Source organism: Coregonus lavaretus (assembly GCF_964263955.1).
Source record: "Coregonus lavaretus genome assembly, chromosome: 31".
Taxonomy (NCBI): domain Eukaryota; kingdom Metazoa; phylum Chordata; class Actinopteri; order Salmoniformes; family Salmonidae; genus Coregonus; species Coregonus lavaretus.
The window spans coordinates 22075144-22097456 of NC_140018.1; the positions used below are offsets into that span (position 1 = coordinate 22075144).

Below are 22313 nucleotides of genomic sequence, written 5' to 3' on the forward strand. Positions count from 1 at the left end.
TTTATAAGCTGATGTAACATTTTTCATAGAACTTGGGCAAGTAAATAATCAGAGATACAGTGGTGGTGTTTTTGTCAGGTCTCATTTACTTATATTGCTTAGTTGTACGTTGCTGTGCAGAAGAGTACAAAAGGAACAGTAGCAATTAACATGAAGTGAAGAGCAGTGAGCAGGTTTTACTCAAGGGCAACAGCAGTACTATATTCTATTTCCTCAAGACAACAGGACTTGGTGCGTTATTTATAGTTAGGTTCTTACAGCAGGATGAGCTCTAGTTACACATAATATACAGTAATACAATTACTTGTAATATGATCAACAACAACAATGATGACAGGTTTCACTTCTGTTTCTAGTTGACCATGTGAAATCATCCTGAACATTCTGCTTCGTGTAGTGGTGCACGGTGGGGTCTCCTCCAATTTCTACTTCACCACTCTGGAAAGGAAATAAGGTCAATTCAAAATCCACTTCATGACATTGTCTCCTGTCTCACTTTAAAATGTACTTGCTATAAAACCTGGTATGATTTGTAATTTTATTATTATTGGTCCACTGACACAAAAGCACTCACACAGTGGTCTGTTTGTAGCGGTCTAGGGCCTCCTGCGCCACCACCTCAGAGAACTTGGAGTCATTCCAGGGGATGTCTCCAGGCACACTGAAGGTCATGGCGGGGGTGTCAAACAACTGGACAGACACATTGGTTTCCCCTGGCTTCTCAGGGTCCTCTGTGTCCTTGGACATGACCTTGGAGGAGTTCAAGACATAAGTCTATTCATAAGACCATGTTACAAAGAAATAGGTAAGATACTTTAGTAATAGAAACGCAATGCAGACTATGGAGTGTCACCGTTTTGATCTTAAAGATTCCATCGTTGGTGTTGTTGGCCAGGGCAGACACCCAGCCAAACTGCTTGCTAAAAAGGTCCAGCAGGCTGGAGGTGTTGGACATCTGCTCCTCAAACCTCCTCAGCCGCTTGCTGTACTCCTGAGTGTACTTCTCTGCCATGGCCAGGGCCTGCTCCAGGTCCTTCTTCAGAGGACCAGCCAGAGGCTTCTTCCCTGAGCAGTCTGGAGGAGAGAACCACATTTCATGTAATACACAACTCTATAGTCAACAGAGTCGCTGGTGTCCCTCTAGCCCTATGTCAGCAACATTTGGTGTGATGTAATAGCAACTTATTATACCTGACTCAGCGAAGGCATGACTTTATGGTATCGTAGACACTTGAAAGTGTAGGTGTACAAGCCAGTGCATGATGAATGCTACTCCCTGTGATGTGCCAATGATAATCCTGCTTGTTTTTGTTGAGGCCTGTTCTGACCTCTGAGTTTTGAATCACCTGGGTTATATGAATGTTGCAGAATTGTGCGAAAGAGAAATACTAATAAATATGATGGCCTTTACCAATATCCTGGATCGCTACACATTTTTCACACTCTCCTCGCAGTTTAATGCAGCCAGCAGAATTGCGACGTATCTCTCTGCAGGTCATACCAGAAGGCTTTGTCACAACAACATCCTCATTCACACTCCCCTCTGTGGAAAAAAGAAACCCAAGATAATTTATGTAAACGTTATAAATCATATTATTGTATAATAACAGTTGTTTAATTAGGACTGAGGTATACCCTCTGAGGGGTTGATGTCAAAGTTAGCATCTGCGTCCATGACAGGCCCCATGGAGCCGAAGATATTCCGGGCCATGTCCATCATGGGAGCGAACATGTTGTGGAACCCATGGAAGTCTGGGTCCTGCAAAGGGGACCTGACCATACGGGAGCGCACCTCGCCCGCCTCTGCCCTCTCACTCTGACCCCAGATGCTGGGCATGCGGAAGGGGCTGGAGAACATGGGAGGGTTGAGGGAGCGCATGTGGTCAAACACCCTCATGCTGTCCATGAAGATGCTGTCCACCCCATCGGCCACGTCGGAGTAGCGCTCCTCCAGGTTCTGGAACCTCTGGCTCTGCTCCTGGTCCTCCCGCTCCAGAACATCCATGTTCTCCCCGTTGATCCAGATGGAGAATGGAGAGATCCTGTTCAGAACCTCCTCCAGCTGAGAGAGAAACAGGAGAAAGCAGCTAGTACAACAGTGACCTATTTTATTTGGAAGGATTGTATAACAATAGCTTAAACACATTGATCAGCTGTACTGCTTGTCTCTGTGTAAGTCTAGCTCACACAACATATTTGAACTACAATTGCAAACCAATGTGGAGATTGATTGATGATAGTTCTGTGTAGTTGAGGCGGTACCTGTCTGCCGATCAGTCCAGCGCCACTGCTGCAGGTCTTGGAGTAGTACTTGATACAGGTGTTCTTCAGGCAGGGCTTGCACTCCTCCCACAGAGACTGCATGGTGCCGTTACACACCTCCTGCTCCTCACTCAGTTTCGTCTCCATCTCCTGAGCTGCCTTCAGAGCATCCTGGGAAACAAACACAGCAACCGAGTCAGTGGTCTAAAAAGAACTTGGTGACTATTGCTGATGAATTGCACACAAAATGTACAGTGTGATCTTAATTTTGTCCAAAACAGTGATGACAGCTCATGGTACAATACGTCAAATGTACTGTACCTCTTTTTGCTGTTTAGTTTTCTCCAGGGCACTCAGGAACTTATTGTGATCCTCTCCAGACCTCTCCATCACTGTCTTCATCTCCTTCACCCCACTGATGGCATTCTCTATCTGCTTGTCCAGGTACTTCACCCCCAGGAGAGAAATCTCTGCAGAGAACAATTGCTCAAAATAAATCTCCACAGCGACTTAAATGGACTTAAAATTCACAGAACACCCTGCATTATACAGTATACTGCTATTCAGAACAATTTGAAGATATTTTTGTAATATTTAGTTATATGATGGCTTACGGCTTAGATCCTCCTTGGATGGAGGCAGCAGACACTCAGTAGATAGCAGAAGCAGAGCAAGGCCCACTAGTGACCCAAAGACTCTCATCATTCCTGTTTCTTAGATCCCAAGCGACTGATGCAGTACACACCTGAAAAACAGACATGATACAATATAACTGGCAAACCTAGATTTAATACATTTATGGGGGAAAACATCTATGGAAGCTACTTGGGGCTGAGGGTATTTCGGATGTAATCATAACACCTCTTGTGAAAAGCACTGCAAAAGGACCTCATAGTCCACGTCTGACCTTGGTGTTGATGTGATGTTGATAATACCCACTAGAGGGTAATGTTGCCCATCTAACAATGACAATAGCGTGACACAGCATAATTTAAATCCTTTTCCTTTAATGCTGACATTTACTGATTTGTTCCAAAGGATAAAGTGTCTTTATACTGCATTACATCATAGACATTTCTTCTATTTTATACTTTTCTAATTTGATATAAGTATAGACATTAGGCTCAAGATGAGCCCTGTGACATGGATACAATGTGGAGATTAGGGGCTGGATTCAATCCGTAGCGCCGAAGAGCAGAGTTGTAGCGCGGTTGAAATGTAAAGTTAATTTCAATTGAGTCGACATATGCAGCGTTTATCGTTTACCGTGAATGCAGTCTCCGCGAACACGGAAACAATGCCTATACATTTAAATCATGCTACAACGCTGATCTTCGGAGCAACAGATTGAATCCAGCCCTAGGGGGATCTTATCTGACAGATCTCCCTGTTGGAATGGCACAGAAACAAACACAAATTCTTCTCCACTAATCTCTGTGATTATTCCAGGCAGCCCTATAATCCCTTGTGTATTCAACACACTCACTGTGCAACTTCCCAGAAAACACTGAATCGTTGGGGGGGAAAAATAAATCCCAATGTCTAGATTTGGAAAACATTACACATCCTTTCAATTTTGGTACCAGATATTCAATTGAAATGTCACTATTGAAGTAAATATCTTGCCATTAAGGGAAAACAGTCATAATGTTGACATTTTCAGTCACAGGACTACTAGCCTTACATATCTTACAGGTCTGGATATAAGGGAAAATAATAATGGGAGAAAAATAAGTCAATAACAAGTTCAAACAATGTCCTACTCATAAATAAGGTCCAATAGTACTTGTAGGACTTGCAGGAAAAAGTAGAACACTGTTAATAGAACCCAGAAGAAGAACCCACAATAGTAGAACCCACAATTCTGCTCAATCACGCAGATGGACAGAGCTCTGCATTAGAAGGGATTTGCACATTCTAATACACTCCTACTAGGAAAAAACATGGGGTCCGAGAACTGTAGCGTCCAGCCTTGATTGCTCTCTGCTCTGTCCATCTCACTCAAACGTGCCCTGTGCAGCTACAATATCAACTCAATAACAGCTCTCTAACTCAGAGAGACTTTGTGCCTTTGAGGATGCTGAATTAAATTATCCAATTGTGTAGTCTTTATAGCAAATGCATTGGATAAAGCTTGCAGCCTTAAAATGCTGTGATATATGCAGTACGTATCTGGGTCATTCCCAGGCAGAGGCAGCAGCAGTTTTGAATAGAGGTCACCCATGAGTAAGAATTAGGAATAACAGTATCATCACTGTACATAATTTCTGCAGGATCAAATAGAAACAATCTTTATCATAATAAACAACATGGCAAAAACTGTAGCATCAGCCCCATGTACAATTCTAAAGACAAATCAAGCATTTAAAGGATATTCCTACTGCAGTTCTGTCTAGTGCAGCAGAAGGCAGCTGTGCACAGGGCTGGTACCCTGAAGACACACAATAGGCATTTTCCTCCCACCTAGCCGGGCTGCCAGGCAGAAGAGGACCACTCACCTCCCTGTTGATCTTGCCTCTTCAGAGCGGATGAAGCGCAGTGAGGCTGTCTTCCGCTAGATATTTATACAGGACCTAGCGGTGATGTTGACACTGTGATTCACGCCCTGTGGCTTTGGACTTTTCCAGAAGTTGTGTAATTCCCAGTCACAGCTCGGAGCTGTGGAGCAGCCAGGAGTGGGCACTGTTGCACTATTTGTCACTAAGCTCCCTCTGGCTACTCTCTGGCTCCTGGGAGACTATGTAAATAGAGGGAAGATTGTGTAAGCTATGTGGGTCAGTGTACAAGGTTTAGGCACATGGAGGAGGGTGCTTTAAAGATGATTGATCCTTATATTATCACACATCCCCATGACTCGGTGCATCAGCGCATCAGTACACACACACACAAGGATCATGCAAAATGAGTCAAATTGAAATTATAATGGTATCAGCCAAACAAATGCAAACATTTACTGTAACACCTTGTAGCTCTAATTCATAACATATCCCTAAACCCCACACTTGGCTCAAACAAACATTCCCAGGCTCCAGCCTCACACAAATGCATGACCAAGCACAGGTACGGGAATGTTGATGATGTGTTCTGAGTGGAAACCTGCTGAATCTAACAGGTTATAAAAGGGTTCTTTAATGAGCCCTGCAAATTTAAACCTCTTACTTTATGCTCTCATCGTCCTGTTGCCAAGCTGAGCTCTACAGCCAGGCCAGTGGCCAGATGTCTCCAGTTAGGAGTATACTTTATTTTTTCCTGTGACGCAAGATCATTACATAAGCTCATTCAGAAATAAAACGATATAAAAGGAGGAAATGGAAAAACTAGATTCCTGGCTACATCCCACCTAAAACACACAGAGAATAACAAGTTCTGGGCCCTAATGTTGAATGTCTGCTAGGGTGATATTTACTGTATGCACACACTCATACCTTGGCACTGTGTCAGCAGTCTTCAGGGGCTGATTTGTGGTTTCAAATAAGACGAAAGGTGAAAGTTCATTTGTGCAGGACATTACAGCTGGAGCATCCTAGCAACAAGACCTCAATTGGTCTATTTTTATATTAATTCTCACCTATTTGTGCTTTTCTCATGCAAAGACAGATTTTTGATTTTAAATGTGGGGCGGCAGGTAGCTTAGTGGTTAAGAGCGTTATGCCAGTAACCGAAAGGTCGCTGGTTCTAATCCCCTAGCCGACTAGGTGAAAAATCTGTTGATGTGCCCTTGAGCAAGGCACTTAACCCTAATTGCTCTGGATAAGAGCGTCTGCTAAATGACAACAAAAAAAATAATAATTTAATGTGGGTACGAAATTGACACACCAGTTTTAAGGATATAAATGAGATCATATATAAACAAACTTGAATAATGCCCTTGGCATAGGTCCTTATGGCTTGATGTTCAGTTTTGCAAAGAATAGAAAAGGACTCAGCCAAGTTTAGTGTCTACGCTCAAGTCCACAGACATGATTTGTCATCCACTTCCAGACGAGCTCAGGGTTGATTTGTAATGGTGTCTTGCCCTTGTGAGAGATGCTGTTGTGTTAAGGCAGGCAGACACTTCTCCTCTCTCCCCCTCTATGGGCAGACCTCCAGCAGGCCCAGACCAGGGCAGAGCAAGACGTGCCTGGGCCTGCATCCTCTCCTACCTCCTCCTTTTCCATCCCCTTCTCTCCCCCCTCCTCTCATCTTCCATCTTTCATCCTCCGTCCTTCTCCTCCTCTCCTCCCAAGTGTATGTGACCAGTCAAGGTCATTCACAGACTGAGACACAGTCAGAGCCAGACGTGTGACTATCACTTCCCACAGAACACAGGGATCTCTTGAGGCATGCAAGAGACACTCTCTCTCCCACAGTGATAAACTATTGCTGGGAATGACAACAGCTGCTCCCTCTGAGAAATGTTGTATTGTATTACTCTCAAAATCATGCTGTTGATTTGTATCACTTTAATTGTTCATGCCTTGTTATACAGCGGCTGGCCACAGCAGTGGGTTTCGAGTGCCTTTAAGCTCGATTTCTAGGCTCCTCTCTGTGGATGTAAGATTGAAACATATTTTAGGACAATGAAAAACGATAGTCATCTATATTTTCTGCTGATTCTCAGAGTCATAATGTATCCTCCTGCAGTATTAATCAAGAAGGTTCCGAGAAATTTTACATAGTGTCCACTGGGTGGCAGTAGTTCTGACGTAAGAAATACTGAGATGTTTATGTTCTCAGTAGCAACTGCTTTAAACAAAGGACTGGACATTTTGGGTATGTCAAAACGTGGATCTATTATCCTTGCAGTGCGATAAATAGATGCAGTCCAGATACAAAACTTTTGAAATGATCCAAAATGTGTGAAAAATGGAATCTTCAGTGCTTTCAGTAAAGTTTTCATTGTTTCATCATTCTTCTGTTTTATCTTCCAAGTCATTTAAACCATTCTGGGTTATAGCCTAGTCCCTTATGAGTGCATGGGCCAATTGTTTTCACTGTCTCTGAAGTTTGGCATCGAGATCAAAGTGTCTTTGGAGTCATTATAGTCTATCCCAAATCACAACTCCACAGATTTAATTATGTTGGGGTTTCTTAATCTGCTAATGGAAGACTCAACATCCTAACTTGATATTCACTCTCAATCTTTAGATCCACATGCCCTCAGTTTAGCTCAATATTGTGTTACCAGCTACTGCTTTTTTGATGTAGCCTACAATACTACTGCATAAGATTACATGATTGGAGGTCAATGTCCTATTTCCATAGTTTACATGACATAACTTCAGTAATTGCTCTTGAACCTCAAGGGTGATTACATTCTGACCTTTAGACACATTAATAGATCTCTCTACAAACAGCTGAATTACAGCTGCTATTAGAAACATGCAGGCATCAACATTTGTATGGATGTAAACACTGAAAATGTTAAAAATAGTGGCCTCTAAACTCTAGCCAAGATGGCATCTCTGTGCATCAATGACAAATCAAAGTAGTCATGAACTTCCCATTAATCAGTGGCCAGGCAATTTATTTGATAGCAGTTTTATGTTGATATAATCTGTTATGGATTGAAACAAAATGGTCCCTGTTTATAAACTCATGAAACTGGATTGGATTGTAGGTTATTACAAGATGGCCGCCAGTAAAATTGTTGTAAAACTCAATCAAAGATTGTATAGTATGGCTTAAACAAATGTGATGACATGTCTGTAAACAATCCAATGAGGTGCAGAAGTTACTGTGATGTATCAATCGCAGAGTGACATGAGCACGTAGTGTGAGCAAAGGGGAAGATACAGTGGCTTGCAAAATATTCACCCCCCTTGGCATTTTTCCTATTTCGTTGCATTACAACCTGGAATTAAAATGGATTTTTGGGGGGTTTGTATCATTTGAATTACACAACATGCCTACCACTTTGAAGATGCAAAATATGTTTTATTGTGAAACAAACAAGAAATAAGACAAAAAAAATTCAGAAAACTTGAGCGTACAGAACTATTCACCCCCCCCCCCCCCAAAGTCAAAACTTTGTAGAGCCACCTTTTGCAGCAATTACAGCTGCAAGTCTCTTGGGGTATGTCTCTATAAGCTTGGCACATCTAGCCACTGGGATTTTTGCCCATTCTTCAAGGCAAAACTGCTCCAGCTCCTTCAAGTTGGATGGGTTCTGCTGGTGTACAGCAATATTTAAGTCATAACACAGATTCTCAATTGGATTGAGGTCTGGGCTTTGACTAGGCCATTCCAAGACATTGAAATGTCTTGTAACACTCAAGTGTTGCTTTAGCAGTATGCTTAGGGTCATTGTCCTGCTGGAAGGTGAACCTCCATCCCAGTCTCAAATCTCTGGAAGACTGAAACAGGTTTCCCTCAAGAATTTCCCTGTATTTAGCGCCATCCATCATTCCTTCAATTCTGACAAGTTTCCTAGTCCCTGCCGATGAAAAACATCCCACAGCATGATGCTGCCACCATGCTTCACTGTGGGGATGGTGTTCTCGGGGTGATGAGAGGTGTTGGGTTTGCGCCAAACATAGCGTTTTCCTTGATGGCCAAAAAGCTCAATTTTAGTCTCATCTGACCAGAGTACCTTCTTCCATATGTTTGGGGAGTCTCCCACATGCCTTTTGGCAAACACCAAATGTGTTTGCTTATTTTTTTCATTAAGCAATGTCTTTTTTCTGGCCACTCTTCTGTAAAGCCCAGCTCTGTGGAGTGTACGTCTTAAAGTGGTCCTATGGACAGATACTCCAATCTCCGCTGTGGAGCTTTGCCGCCCCTTCTGGGTTATTTTACATTTTAGTCATTTAGCAGACGCTCTTATCCAGAGCGACTTACAGTTAATGAGTGCATACATTTTTCATACTGGCCCCCCGTGGGAAACGAACCCACAACCCTGGCGTTGCAAGCGCCATGCTCTACCAACGGAGCTACAGGGGACCCTGTAGGGTTACCTTTGGTCTCTTTGTTGCCTCTCTGATTAATGCCCTCCTTGCCTGGTCCGTGAGTTTTGTTGTGGTGCCATATTCTTTCCATTTTTGAATAATGGATTTAATGGTGCTCCGTGGGATGTTCAAAGTTTATGATATTTTTTTATAACCCAACCCTGATCTGTACTTCTCCACAACTTTGTCCCTGACCTGTTTGGAGAGCTCCTTGGTCTTCATGGTGCCGCTTGCTTGGTGGTGCCCCTTGCTTAGTGGTGTTGCAGACTCTGGGGCCTTTCAGAACAGGTGTATATATACTGAGATCATGTGACAGATCATGTGACACTTAGATTGCACACAGGTGGACTATATTTAACTAATTATGTGACTTCTGAAGGTAATTGGTTGCACCAGATCTTATTTAGGGGCTTCATAGCAAAGGTGGTGAATACATATGCACGCACCTCTTTTCCGTTATTTATTTTTTCGAATTTTTTGAAACAAGTTATTTTTTTAATTTAACTTCACCAATTTGGACTATTTTGTGTATGTCCATTACATGAAATCCAAATAAAAATCCAATTTGGACTAAAATTCTGGGTGAGGGGGGTAAAGTGAATGTTTTTATTATAGATAAATTATCCGAAAGCCTAAATCTTCCCCCAAAAAATGAAATATAAAAAACAAAATGAAGAAAAAAAAGTGTGCAGTAGAGACTTACATTACAACTGACAGAAGCTGTCTGCATAGGAGCTTACATCATGCATATGGTTAGATCAATAATATTCTGTCCACTCTCCAAGACAAAAGGCCATTTCACAGCAGGTAGAGACAACGTCTTACATTTTGCTCATGGATTGAAGCAAAAACACATGTTTTTCTCTGTCGCTCTCACACGCTCTCTCTCTCTGAAATCTCTTTCAACTAAATGTTCTAAAGATGGAGCTTTATCAAATCAAGCTGGAAGTGGAACCCATTTCTTAAGTAACAAATTGCTGTCAGAACCTTTTCCAAATGAAGGATTCTTGGAGTATCTTGTAATGTTTATCCATCCATTGATTTACTGGCTATTAGGATCCCATCCAAGATCATAACATTTTGTGCAGTCGCTGCATATTAGAAAACATCAGTGGAGCAGAATAAGACTAAGACAATCACTAAGATAATGTTGATAATGGATAATAGTGGACCAAAGCAATTAAGAGGTTTCTGTTGGAACGTATATGCATGTCCCTCCATAGAGCAGCTAGATCATTTACTCCTCTCCTGAGGTACAAGGAGAGAAGGAGCCAGGCAAAAGGTTCACTCAGTCAGAGAAAAGTGAGCTAATTTAGGTAGAGTAATAATCTTCAAACTGTTCAGTGATGGGATAACTTCTTCCTGCCCTGTCCAGATCCTCTCTGTACTTCCTCAGTCATCCGTATCTTGGTGACTGTTGATGTGACTAGTGCCCATATGGTTCACAGAGAAGCATCTGCCCTTTCTTCAGTGTGCTAACATTATAGCATCTTGATATCATTGTTGGGAGCAATTGATATCATAGTTGGCATTGCATGACATTGCATTGCATGGCATTGCATGTGGTCCTCTGTAGCTCAGCTGGTAGAGCACGGCGCTTGTAACGCCAAGGTAGTGGGTTCGATCCCCGGGACCACCCATACACAAAAAAATGAATGCACGCATGACTGTAAGTCGCTTTGGATAAAAGCGTCTGCTAAATGGCTTTTTATTATTATTATTATGACCAACACAGCCATGTGGAGGGTGATTAGACAGCCTGGTCTCAGAGTAAACGTATTATATTTGACAAAAAATAGCTCCAACATATATTCTCCCCATAATTCTCCTCTGTTCTTATAGCGCAACAAGTAACCTGGTCTCAGAGAAAGATGTATAATACTATATGTCCTCCAAGACGGGGAACGGTTAGCTAACATGCATAGTAATTGCTAATTAGCTAAAATGCTAAAAGGCAACTTTAGCAAAATTAGCAACTACTTAGCATGTTAGCTAACCATTCCCTGTCAAGCAACCCAAAGGTTAAGCGTTCGAATCTCATCACAGACAATTTTAGCATTTTAGCTAATTAGTAACTTTGCAACTACTTATTATGTTAGCTAACCCTTCACCTAATGCAAACCCTAACCTTAACCCTTTAACCTAACTCTTAACCCTAACCTAATGTACAGGTTGAGAGCTTCAAGTTCCTTGGTGTCCACATCACCAACAAACTATCATGGTCCAAACACACCAAGACAGTCGTGAAGAGGGCACACAAAGCCAATTCCCCCTCAGGAGACTGAAAAGATTTGGCATGGGTCCTCAGATCCTCAAAAAGTTATACAGCTGCACCATGGAAAGCATCCTGACTGGTTGCATCACCGACTGGTATGGCAATTGCTCGGCCTCCGACCACAAGGCAATACAGAGGGTAGTGCGAACGGCCCAGTACATCACTGGGCCAAGCTTCCTGCCATACAGGACCTCTATACCAGGCGGTGTCAGAGGAAGGCCCTAAAAATGGTCAAAGACTCCAGCCACCCTAGTCATAGACTGTTCTCTCTGCTACCGCACAGCAAGCGGTACCGGAGCGCCAAGTCTAGGTCCAAAAGGCTTCTTAACAGCTTCTACCCCCAAGCCATAAGACTCCTGAACAGCTAATCATGGCTACTCGGACTATTTGCATTGTCCCCCCCCCCCCCTGATTTTGCTTTGTCATTATGGGGTATTTGTGTGTAGATTGATGAGAAAAACAACAACAATTGAATCAATTTTAGAATAATGCTGTAACGTAACAAAATGTGGAAAAAGTCAAGGGGTCTGAATACTTTCCGAATGCACTACCAGTCAAAAGTGTTAGAACACCTACTCATTCAATGGTTTTTCTACATTGTAGAACAATAGTGAAGACATCAAAACTATGAAAATAACACATATGGAAACATGTAGTCACAAAAAAAGTGTTAAACAAATCAAAACATTTTATATTTGAGATTCTTCAAATAGCCACCCTTTGCCTTGATGACAGCCTTGCACACATATATCTATACTAATATTTTGTTTGTTTTTACTCCTGTCCTTCCGCTACCCTCAACCCCTCCCATCTATTTCTGAAGACCATCCAGTTTGATTTCTATTTGCCATATATTTTTTACTGTGCTGTTTCAAAAAAGTTCTGAACCTATATACATTATACGGACACAGTATATTTTACATTAGTGATCTTGTTGTTATTAGTCCCACCCTTCAGCTCCACTCAACCCCTCCCATCTATCTCTTAACACCATCCATATTGGATTTCTATTTGCCATATATTTTTCAACTGTGCTGTGATGTTTCACAAAAGTTCTGAACCTTTCTATTCTCATAGTTTCTACAGATTATAAATTAAAGATAAATATTTTTGCTAAAAGTATTATTATATTATTGATCGATTGACTATGACTTTTAATATCAACCAGTAGTGCTATCAGCAGAGTTAGCTCCAGGTAAATGTTGCAATTCTTCAGCCATTCCTGGACCTGCAACCAAAAACAAGCTACAAATGGACAGTACCAAAACAAATTATCTAATGATTCTGTCTCTTTACAGCAAAATCTGCAGAGCTGGGATGGTTGTATCCCCATATATATAACATTATATTGGTTGCAAGGATTTTGTATAATAATTTAAATTGAAAAGTTTTGAATCCGGCGTTGTTTTGCGTAACAGTTCATAAACCATGTGCCATGGAATCGGTACATCGAAAATCTCTTCCCAACTATTTTGCAATCTATATGCCACAGCTGTCATTTTTTGGGTCCTTAAATTAAACTGGTATACTTTTTTATTCATCACAATTTTCTTAAACCAATTTTGTTGATAATGCAGGGCCGACAGACAAGTTCCTTACTTTTTCCCCCTTCCACTTGCCTCTTCCATTTTTGCAGTAATGCTGCAATTATTGGTTGTAATTTTGGGTAGACCATATATTTTTGTTAGCTGCATGTGTGGCATAACTCCACCAGTCCTATTTATGATCTCATTTACAAAGATTATACATTTTTAAATTGTTTTTCAATAAATTAACAGATTTTTTAAATCAATTAGTATAATTGACTTGAACCACATTTGTTGTATTATTTGTTCTGTCTTTTCTGGTGGATTAAACTGAAATTGCAACCAACTTTCTATGGTTTGTTTTTAAAATAGCGATATTTTGGAGATTATTTCATTTTCAAATAACCGAAAGTGAGAGGTTATAATCTGAATAAATGGGAAAAGGCCATTCTTGAACATGGGGTGAGACATTCTTACTAATCTGCTAGAGAACCAGTTCGGATTTAAGTATAACTTTAGTATGATTGACGCCTTTAGTGAGAGGTCTAATGCTTTAATATTTAATCATTTCTGCCCTCCAAATTCATATTCATTATATAAATAGGCCCGTTTAATTTTGCCTGGCTTGCCGTTCCAAATAGAAAGGTATGGGATGGACCACAGGAATTATTTGCTAGGATAATAATTGCTTGTCAATGAATTAAATGTAATACAATGGCAATCCAGGTTATATGTTAGAATCCTACGCGTGAACTGCCGACATTATTACGCATATTAATTGATAATGATGGAAAATAGGACATGCATAATTTAAAAAAAAATACTTATATAGATATATATAGAGGTGAAAGCATTGGAAATGCATTTGGCTGTTAATCTGCTTCTGTTTTGTGGGTGGCACTGTGTGCTGTTTTCGATGGATGGGTCCTGGCCTCTCGGGGCCTTAGGGATCCGAAGGGACGTGGGTGGGATGCTGATCACTGGGATGACGGCTCAACTTGGGATGGGTAGGGGCTTTAGCGGGGGAATTAGTGGAGAAAAATTGAAGGGTTACTCCGTAGCAATGCAAATATCACGGTACAGCTATATGGACACTCAATCATTACGGTATTTTTTATTGGTAAATTTACAAACATATATAATGATAAATAGACTTGAAACTTGTATCTCATTATGGTGTATGGTGAAATAAGTATAGCAAGTTATAATTGTAATGGCTTAGCTGATAATAACAAAAGAAGAACAATATTTACATGGCTCAAAGAGAAGGAATATAATATCTATTGTATACAGGAAACTCATTCAACAATTCGAGATGAAGTAGCGTGGAGAAAAGAATGGGGGGGGGGGACAGGGGACAGAATGCGGTCGGACCATCATATAATAGGCATATACATTACTCTTACTGAATTTCCACGTGGGCGAGGATATTGGAAATTTAATCAAAGCCTATTGGATGATAATTTATTTATAATTAGAACAAAGGAATTTATAACTGACTTTTTCCAACATAACATAGGTACAGCTAATCCCCTTATTGTATGGGACACCTTTAAATGTGCCTTTAGAGGCCATGCATTTCAGTACTCATCTCGAAAACAAAAGCAATATAGGTCAAAAGAGTTTATACTAAGAAAGGAAATAGAAAGTCTAACAGAACAGATAGATGGCAATAAAAACTGTAACATAGAGGCTCAGAATAAATTAGAGGAAAAACAAAAAGAAATGGAGAAACTTATTCAAGAAAGATCAAGTGTAATATATTATAAAAATAAAGCAAACTGGATGGAATATGGGGAAAAATGCACAAAATTCTTTTTTAATCTTCAACATAGGAATGCTACCAAAAAGAACTTAATGAAACTGGTTACAATTGACGGAGTCACCCATAATTCACCAAATGATATTTTGAAGGAAGAAATAAAGCACTTTAAGCATATGTTTTCTTTTCAGTCGCCTCCATCTCCTCTAACTGAAGCTAATTGTAGAGATATTTTTTCTATTGATAATGTCAAATTAACAGCCACACAGAAAGACTCATGTGAAGGTGAAATTACAGAGGAGGAACTTCTGGATGCAATTAAAGACTTTAAGTCTGGGAAAACTCCTGGGTTGGATGGCATACCAGTCGAGGTATACCAAACCTTTTTTGATATACTGAGAGGACCGTTATTAGCATGTTTTAACCACTACTATGTAAATGGTAGATTATCTGACACTCAAGAAGAAGGTCTGATCTCATTATTACTGAAATAGGATACAAGTGGAAAATATAAAGATCCAGTCCATTTACAAAATTGGAGGCCCCTTACACTTCAGTGTTGTGATGCAAAAATTCTAGCAAAATGTATAGCGCATAGAATTAAAAAGGTATTGTTGGATATTATTCATTCTAATCAGACAGGTTTTTTACATGGAAGATACATTGGAGATAATATAAGGCAAGTATTGGAAACAATAGAACACTATGGAAAATATGGGAAACCAGGCCTGCTATTCATAGCAGACTTCGAAAAGGCATTTGATAAAGTTCGACTGGGGTTTATATATAAATGCCTGGAGCATTTCAATTTTGGAGAATCTCTTATAAAATGGGTCAAAATCATGTATAGTAACCCTAGGTGTAAAATAGTAAATAATGGCTATTTCTCAGAAAGTTTTAAACTGTCAAGAGGAGTGAAACAAGGTTGTCCACTATCGGCATATCTATTTATTGTGGCCAACGAGATGTTAGCTATTAAAATCAGATCCAATAATAATATCAGAGGATTAGAAATCCAGGGCTTAAAAACAAAGGTGTCATTGTACGGTGATGATTCATGTTTTCTTTTAAATCCACAACTAGAATCCCTCCACAGCCTCATAGAGGATCTAGATACATTTTCTAACCTCTCTGGATTACAACCAAATTATGACAAATGTACTAAATTACGTATTGGATCACAAAAAAATACAATCTTTACATTACCATGTAGTTTACCAATAAAATGGTCTGATGGTGATGTGGATATGCTCGGAATACATATCCCAAAGGAAATAAAAGATCTCACTTCAATACATTTTAATAGAAAGTTAGCAAAAATAGATAAGATCTTACTACCATGGAAAGGAAAATACCTGTCAATTTGTGGCAAAATCACCCTGATTAACTCTTTAGTATTATCCCAGTTTACCTATTTGCTTATGGTCTTGCCTACGCCTAGCGAACAGTTTTTTAAATTATATGAGAAAAAATTTTTCAATTTTATTTGGAACGGCAAGCCAGACAAAATTAAAAGGGCATATTTATATAATGAATATGAATTCAGAGGACAGAAATTATTAAATATTAAAGCATTAGACCTATCACTAAAAGCTTCAGTCATACAAAAGTTATACTTAAATCCGAACTGGTTCTCAAGCAAATTAGTAAGATTGTCTCACCCAATGTTCAAGAAAGGCCTTTTTCCCTTTATTCAGATTACAACAACTCATTTGCAGTTATTTGAAAAGGAAATCATCTCCCAATATCACTATTTCTAAAACAAGCCATAGAAAGTTGTTGCAATTTCAATTTAATCCTCCAGAAACGACAGAACAAATAATGCAACAAATATTGTGGTTAAATTCAAATATACTAATTGACAAAAAACCTGTATTTTTTGACAGAATGTTTAAAAAAGGTATAATCTTCGTAAATGATATTATCGGTAGGACTGGTGGAGTTATGTTGCACATGCAGCTAACAAAAACATATGGAAATGTCTGCTCTACCCAAAATTACAACCAAATAATTGCAGCCTTACCGCAAAAGTGGAAGAGGAAAGTGGAAGGGGAGAAAGTAAGGAACTTGTCTGTCGGCCTTGCATTAAAGAACATAATTGGTTAAGGAAAACTGTGATAAATAAAAAAGTATATCAGTTTCACTTAAGGACCAAAGGATTGACAGCCGTCCCATATAGATTGCAAAATAGATGGCATAGTGTTTATGAACTGACACGCAAAACGACACCGTTTTGGTTCTGTCCATTTGTAGCTTGTTTTTGGACACAGGTCCAGGAATGGCTAAAGAATTGCAATATTTACCTGGAGCTAACCTTGCAGATAATATTACTGGATGATCTGAAAAGTCATAGTCAACCGATCAATAATATAATAATACTTTTAGCAAAAATGTTTATTTTTAATTCACAATCTGTAGAAGCAATGAGAATAGAAAGGTTCAGAACTTTTGTAAAACATCACAGTACGGTTGAAATATATATGGCAAATAGAAATCCTATATGGATGGTGTTAAGAGATAGATGGGAGGTATTGAATAGAGTTGAAGGATGGGACTAATAACAAATAACAACAAATAATAACAAAGATAGCTAATAATGTAAGCATACTGTGTCCATAATAAGTATATAGGTTGTATGTTGGGAGCTTTTGGGAAAGAGCACAGTTAGAAAGATATGGCATATAGAAGCAAACCGGATGGACATCATGAAAATGATCGGAGAGGTTGAGAGTAAAAGAAGTTTAGGAGCAAAAAAAATTATATATATATATATATATATATATATATATATATATATATATATATAATATAATTATTGTAAAATTAACTGTGTCCATAAGGTGTAGATAGTAAGTATAGACCGGAAGTAGAGGCCTGGGCATTGTTGTTCACTAATTTACTCCAAGTAGGGAAAGGATGGCGGGGTTGAAAAGTAATAAAGGGGAGTATATATATAAAAAACATGGGGGATTGGAAGTGATGCAGACAATTACATTGATGGACTGGATCTTTGTATTTTCCACTTGTATCCTGTTTCAGTAATAATGAAATCAGACCTTCTTGTTGAGTATCTGATAATCTACCATTTTGATAGGAGTGGTTAAAACATGCTAATAACGGTCCTCTGAGTATATCAAAAAAGGTTTGGTATACCTCCACTGGTATGTCATCTAGCCCTGGAGTTTACCCGGACTTAAAGGCTTTAATTGCATCAAGAGGTTCCTCCTCTGTAATTTGGCCTTCACATTAGTCTTTCTGTACAGCTGTTAATTTTTGTTATTAATTAGGAAACTACATGTGGGCATAATCTGCGACCCTCTAGCAATCCAAAGGTTGCGTGTTCAATTCGCATCGGGGACAACTGTAGCATTTCAGCTAACCCTTCCCCTAACCCATATTCTACATTTAACCCAATTCACCTAACCTGCTATGTAAATTCACCTAACCTTTGTAATTTTAGTTCTCCTTTTACGTAAATTATCCTAACCTTTTTCGTTAGTTCCCCTAAGCGCCAACATAAATTCTTCCCGTAATTCTCCTTTGTTGTTACAGTGCAACAAGCAACCTGGTCTCAGAGAAAGATGTATAATATCATACATCCTCCAAGATGTATGATAAGGTATGTCATCCAATTCATATGCTATTGTATTGTATGACCGGGTAAGATGTATGATAATATGCGTCCTATAATATGATATTGTACATCCAATATTCCATTCATAATGTAACCTAACGTAACATAGTATATCATACTAAATGGAGTGTCACAGATTTAAATACAGAATAATCCGAATTGCCCTGAGACCACATTGCAAATTGATTGTGATAAATTGTATTATAAGTAAATTAAGCTGATGTTTGTCTTCTAAAGTGGTCTATAACCATCCACTTACATGTTTTCTGAAATGACTTGAGGTATGCCTCTTGAATTAGCCCTGACATGTCAGACATGGAGGAAAGTTTTCATTTTTAAACAGCGGAGGGAGGCCATAGATAGTAAAGGTGCCCATTCGATCCATGTTCAAACATTTGTTAGCAATTAGCCCGAGCCGCAGACCGGACATTCTACAACATATGCACCCTCCATCCCTCCCTCTTCTTTCCCTCTTTCAGTCCCCCTCCCATTCTCTCTCTCTCTCTCTCTCTCTCTCTCTCTCTCTCTCTCTCTCTCTCTCTCTCTCCTCTCTCTCTCTCTCTCTCTGTCTCTCTCTCTCTCTCTCTCTCTCTCTCTCTCTCTCTCTCTCTCTCTCTCTCTCTCTCTCTCTCTCTCTCTCTCTCTCTCTCTCTCTCTCTCTCTCTCTCTCTCTCTCTGTCTCTCTCTCTCTCTCTCTCTCTCTCTCTCTCTCTCTCTCTCTCTCTCTCTCTCTCTCTCTCTCTCTCTCTCTCTCTCTCTCTCGCCCAGTCATGTTTCCCCAAGCTGCACATGGTTACTGTCCAGTGTATTAGTTTCTTCTGGCTCTGAGGGAGAGAGGAGCAGCAGCCTTTTGCAGACTAACTGTAGCATGTAGCTGGGAATTTGTTCTTCACACACTAATAGACCTAGACTGTTTTGTGTATTTGAGCTGCAGTTCAAGAGAGAGAGCCCTGGAGAGAAAGTCTGGCTGGATATAAAGCAGTCGTAAATTAACAAGTAAGTCCTGTCTCCTGCTCAGTGCTCTGGACACCCTGAACCATTTACAAGAGGGACCTGTTGCCTATGGATGAGTGTATACATTGTAAATTAGACACTGTTTTTCTGTTACTTCTGCTGTAGGAGATTGTACTGCAGAGAAGAGGACTGGGACAGTCAGAGGCTTTTGTCCGGACAACAAGTTCTTCACATCGTCACCAGAGCTGCCTTGTAAAATCACCATGAAAGGTTAGATGACTGTTGATGAATCTCTGTTGATACTGTATTCAACTTCAGACTACTGCTTACTGTGGAGGAATATAATATATTCTGTAGGAGACGTGAAAGTGCACCGGTGGCACACAAATGTGCAGACAGCTTGCTTTTAAGACCAGTACCTCACAGGATCCAGAGAAAACGTTGGTTTGTTGATCTTGGATGTGGGACATCCACTCCTTTGCTTTGAAAGCTCCATATTTCAAAAGCTTGCTGTTTTCAGAAGCCACACATTTGCTTTTGGGTTTCCTTTAAGGATCTTATATGAGCCCTATTGAAAGGATAACATTTGAAGACTAACTTTTGTCAACGCTGCATGATATAAGACTCTTCAGAGACTCTGAAGAGGCTGAGAAATCTGAGGAGTCCTCTTGGAGGAGGAATTAAGCAGTGACATGTGGCTTTAGCTTTGGAAGGTGTTATAAAGTGTTGAGGTATTTACAGGGAAACACACAGGTAGGAGGTCTCCTCATCTCTTGTTTGGAGCGTGCTCCATTGAAGCCGAGCTACTAAACATGCAGTCTAACACATTCCTAATGTGAAACAGGAAAGAGGCACCTCGGTATGGGAAGCAGCAGGTGTGTGGTTGGTACATAGAGTACAGTACAGTAGAGATACCTCTGACTGGAGACACAGACTGCCTTACAAGAACTTGAATAACACTGTTCAACACAGCTCTCTTCTTTGGAAAGACAAATGCATTCCTTAGACATACATTCAATCATAAATCTTTGGCACATGACAGTTATCAGATGGTGATTTAAAAATGAAAGGTTCTGATTATACAAAACTACTGAGATTGCAAGAGAGAAGATTGTGAGATTACAGAACAAGACCCTTGCTAGTATTACCAGACATGCCTGGCTATTTCTATCACGAGATGTCCAAAGCGTTTTCCTGGAGAAAACGAGGGCATGTTCAGGGTATCATTTGATTTAAAGTCTGAACCCTCTCACTCCACCACAGAGGAACCACAATAAAGGGCTGCTTGAGATCATTTGGAGCAAGACCATTTGGATCAACACATTCCAGGCATTTCATTGCTTTGAAAGCAAACACACGTTCCCTTTTAAGTGCATCTAAAACAGTTGGATGTCAACAGGGGCTTGGGGAGACACTTGTCTATATCGGTTGCGGTTGGGGCCCTTTGGTTTTGGAGAAATCTTGTGTCTCTGTTTTCAAATTGGGGATTTAGGTATCCATGTTAAAAGCTTTAAGTCACCACCAATCAGGCAGGCATTTCAACCAGTACAGTATAGTTGGTTGTCAGTCTTAGTATTTGTTTGTTTGGAGAATGGATTGCCAGTTGCTTCTGTTAAAAGACAAGAAAACATAACCTTTTGACCCAAAGCTTATACTATAGTTCAATAGTCAAACAAAACTGGATTTTATCTGCTCCACATTTGAATGTGTGTGAAATCCAAGCAGTGGTTTACATATTCAGCAGCTTTTCTAGGTTGATAGGAGAGATTAAGTGTAGCATTTGAACATCCACTGCCAAATCAAGAAGGAACACAGTAGGGTAACCACAAGCATTGACAAATCATGAGGTTTGTGGACTTGCAGGGAGTTGACTGGTGTCATGTTCTTGCTCTGTGTGGCCCAAAGTTCACAATAACATTGAGGGTGGGAGGACTTGCCATGTGAGACCACTAACATTCTCTTTGTTCACTGTGTGTTGTACATGCATATTGGCAATTATTTGATACGTGAAACAAATGCAATGGGAATAGAAACACTGGGTTGTTGATGGAGGTGTTAGATGAGAGTAGTCTCCTACAGTAGTCTCCTAAGGGAAGGCTTCATGTCCATGGCATTACACAGCAATACCATCATTAGAAATGGGTCAGCTTACTAGGTGGCTGTCCTATTGTGGAAACAGAACAGAACCTTTTTTACTGAATTCAGTTCCTCTCCCTAGGGTGTCATCATTTGGCCATCATTGGCAGTCAACATTGTCCTTGCCCTATCAGCAGTTCTGTATGGACCTCTCTTCCAGCCCCATGAGGGCCCTTTCTTATGTAATAGGTTACAGAGTTAAATAATTAGACTATTTAGCCTAATGTGTGACAGCTAGATTATTAGCCAGCTTGTCAAACTTACCCTCATACCTAAGTAGGTATTCATATGGATGTGGTTACAAATAATCAACTATGTTTAGAGTAGCATCAAAGAGTACTATGTAACGCAATCGCTACCTCTAATGTTCTTGCTGAGATGTTTTAATTGAGCTCAAGGTGTGTTTTCATATGTGGCTGCGTTCTGTAAGACATCTGGCCAAGAAACAAATTAACTGTATTGCTTTCGGAGAGTCAAAGCTCTTCTTTCTTGCCCTAGAACTGAGACATTATCAATGTTTTCCATCTTTAATCCTCTCCATACAGTACCATCACTGTATCAATCTTTTCTCACCACTTACACTTTTGTCAACTGTTGAAATGCAATCGTCTCCATAGCTTTAGCTGAGGCATGACTGAAGTATTTGGATGAATATCCCTAACAAAGATTATTTTCATTACTTTCAGGTAATGAAAGGTTTTAACACATTATGACAGTTCAAGGACTATAGCATTGGACCTGAGAGGTATTTTTGGCAACTACTATAGTGGACAGAGGGCTACATAGTCGCTGCTTTATACACTGTTAAAACAGAGAACATATAATCAAATTCACATTC

General features: G+C 39.9%; 1 protein-coding gene across 1 annotated transcript; it reads right to left on the reverse strand.

Annotated features, from left to right (window-relative positions):
* Positions 1-63: 63 nt before the first annotated feature.
* On the reverse strand, positions 64-4924 carry LOC311106381 (clusterin-like). Its single transcript, XM_084148715.1, has 9 exons — positions 4761-4924; positions 2877-3007; positions 2584-2732; positions 2263-2433; positions 1636-2062; positions 1412-1543; positions 854-1074; positions 575-750; positions 64-438 (listed from the first exon to the last, which is right to left on the reverse strand). The coding sequence occupies exons 2-9, from the start codon at positions 2965-2967 to the stop codon at positions 426-428; spliced, it is 1380 nt and encodes a 459-aa protein (XP_084004841.1). The 5' UTR covers positions 2968-3007; positions 4761-4924; the 3' UTR covers positions 64-425.
* Between the last annotated feature and the right edge of the window lie 17389 nt (positions 4925-22313).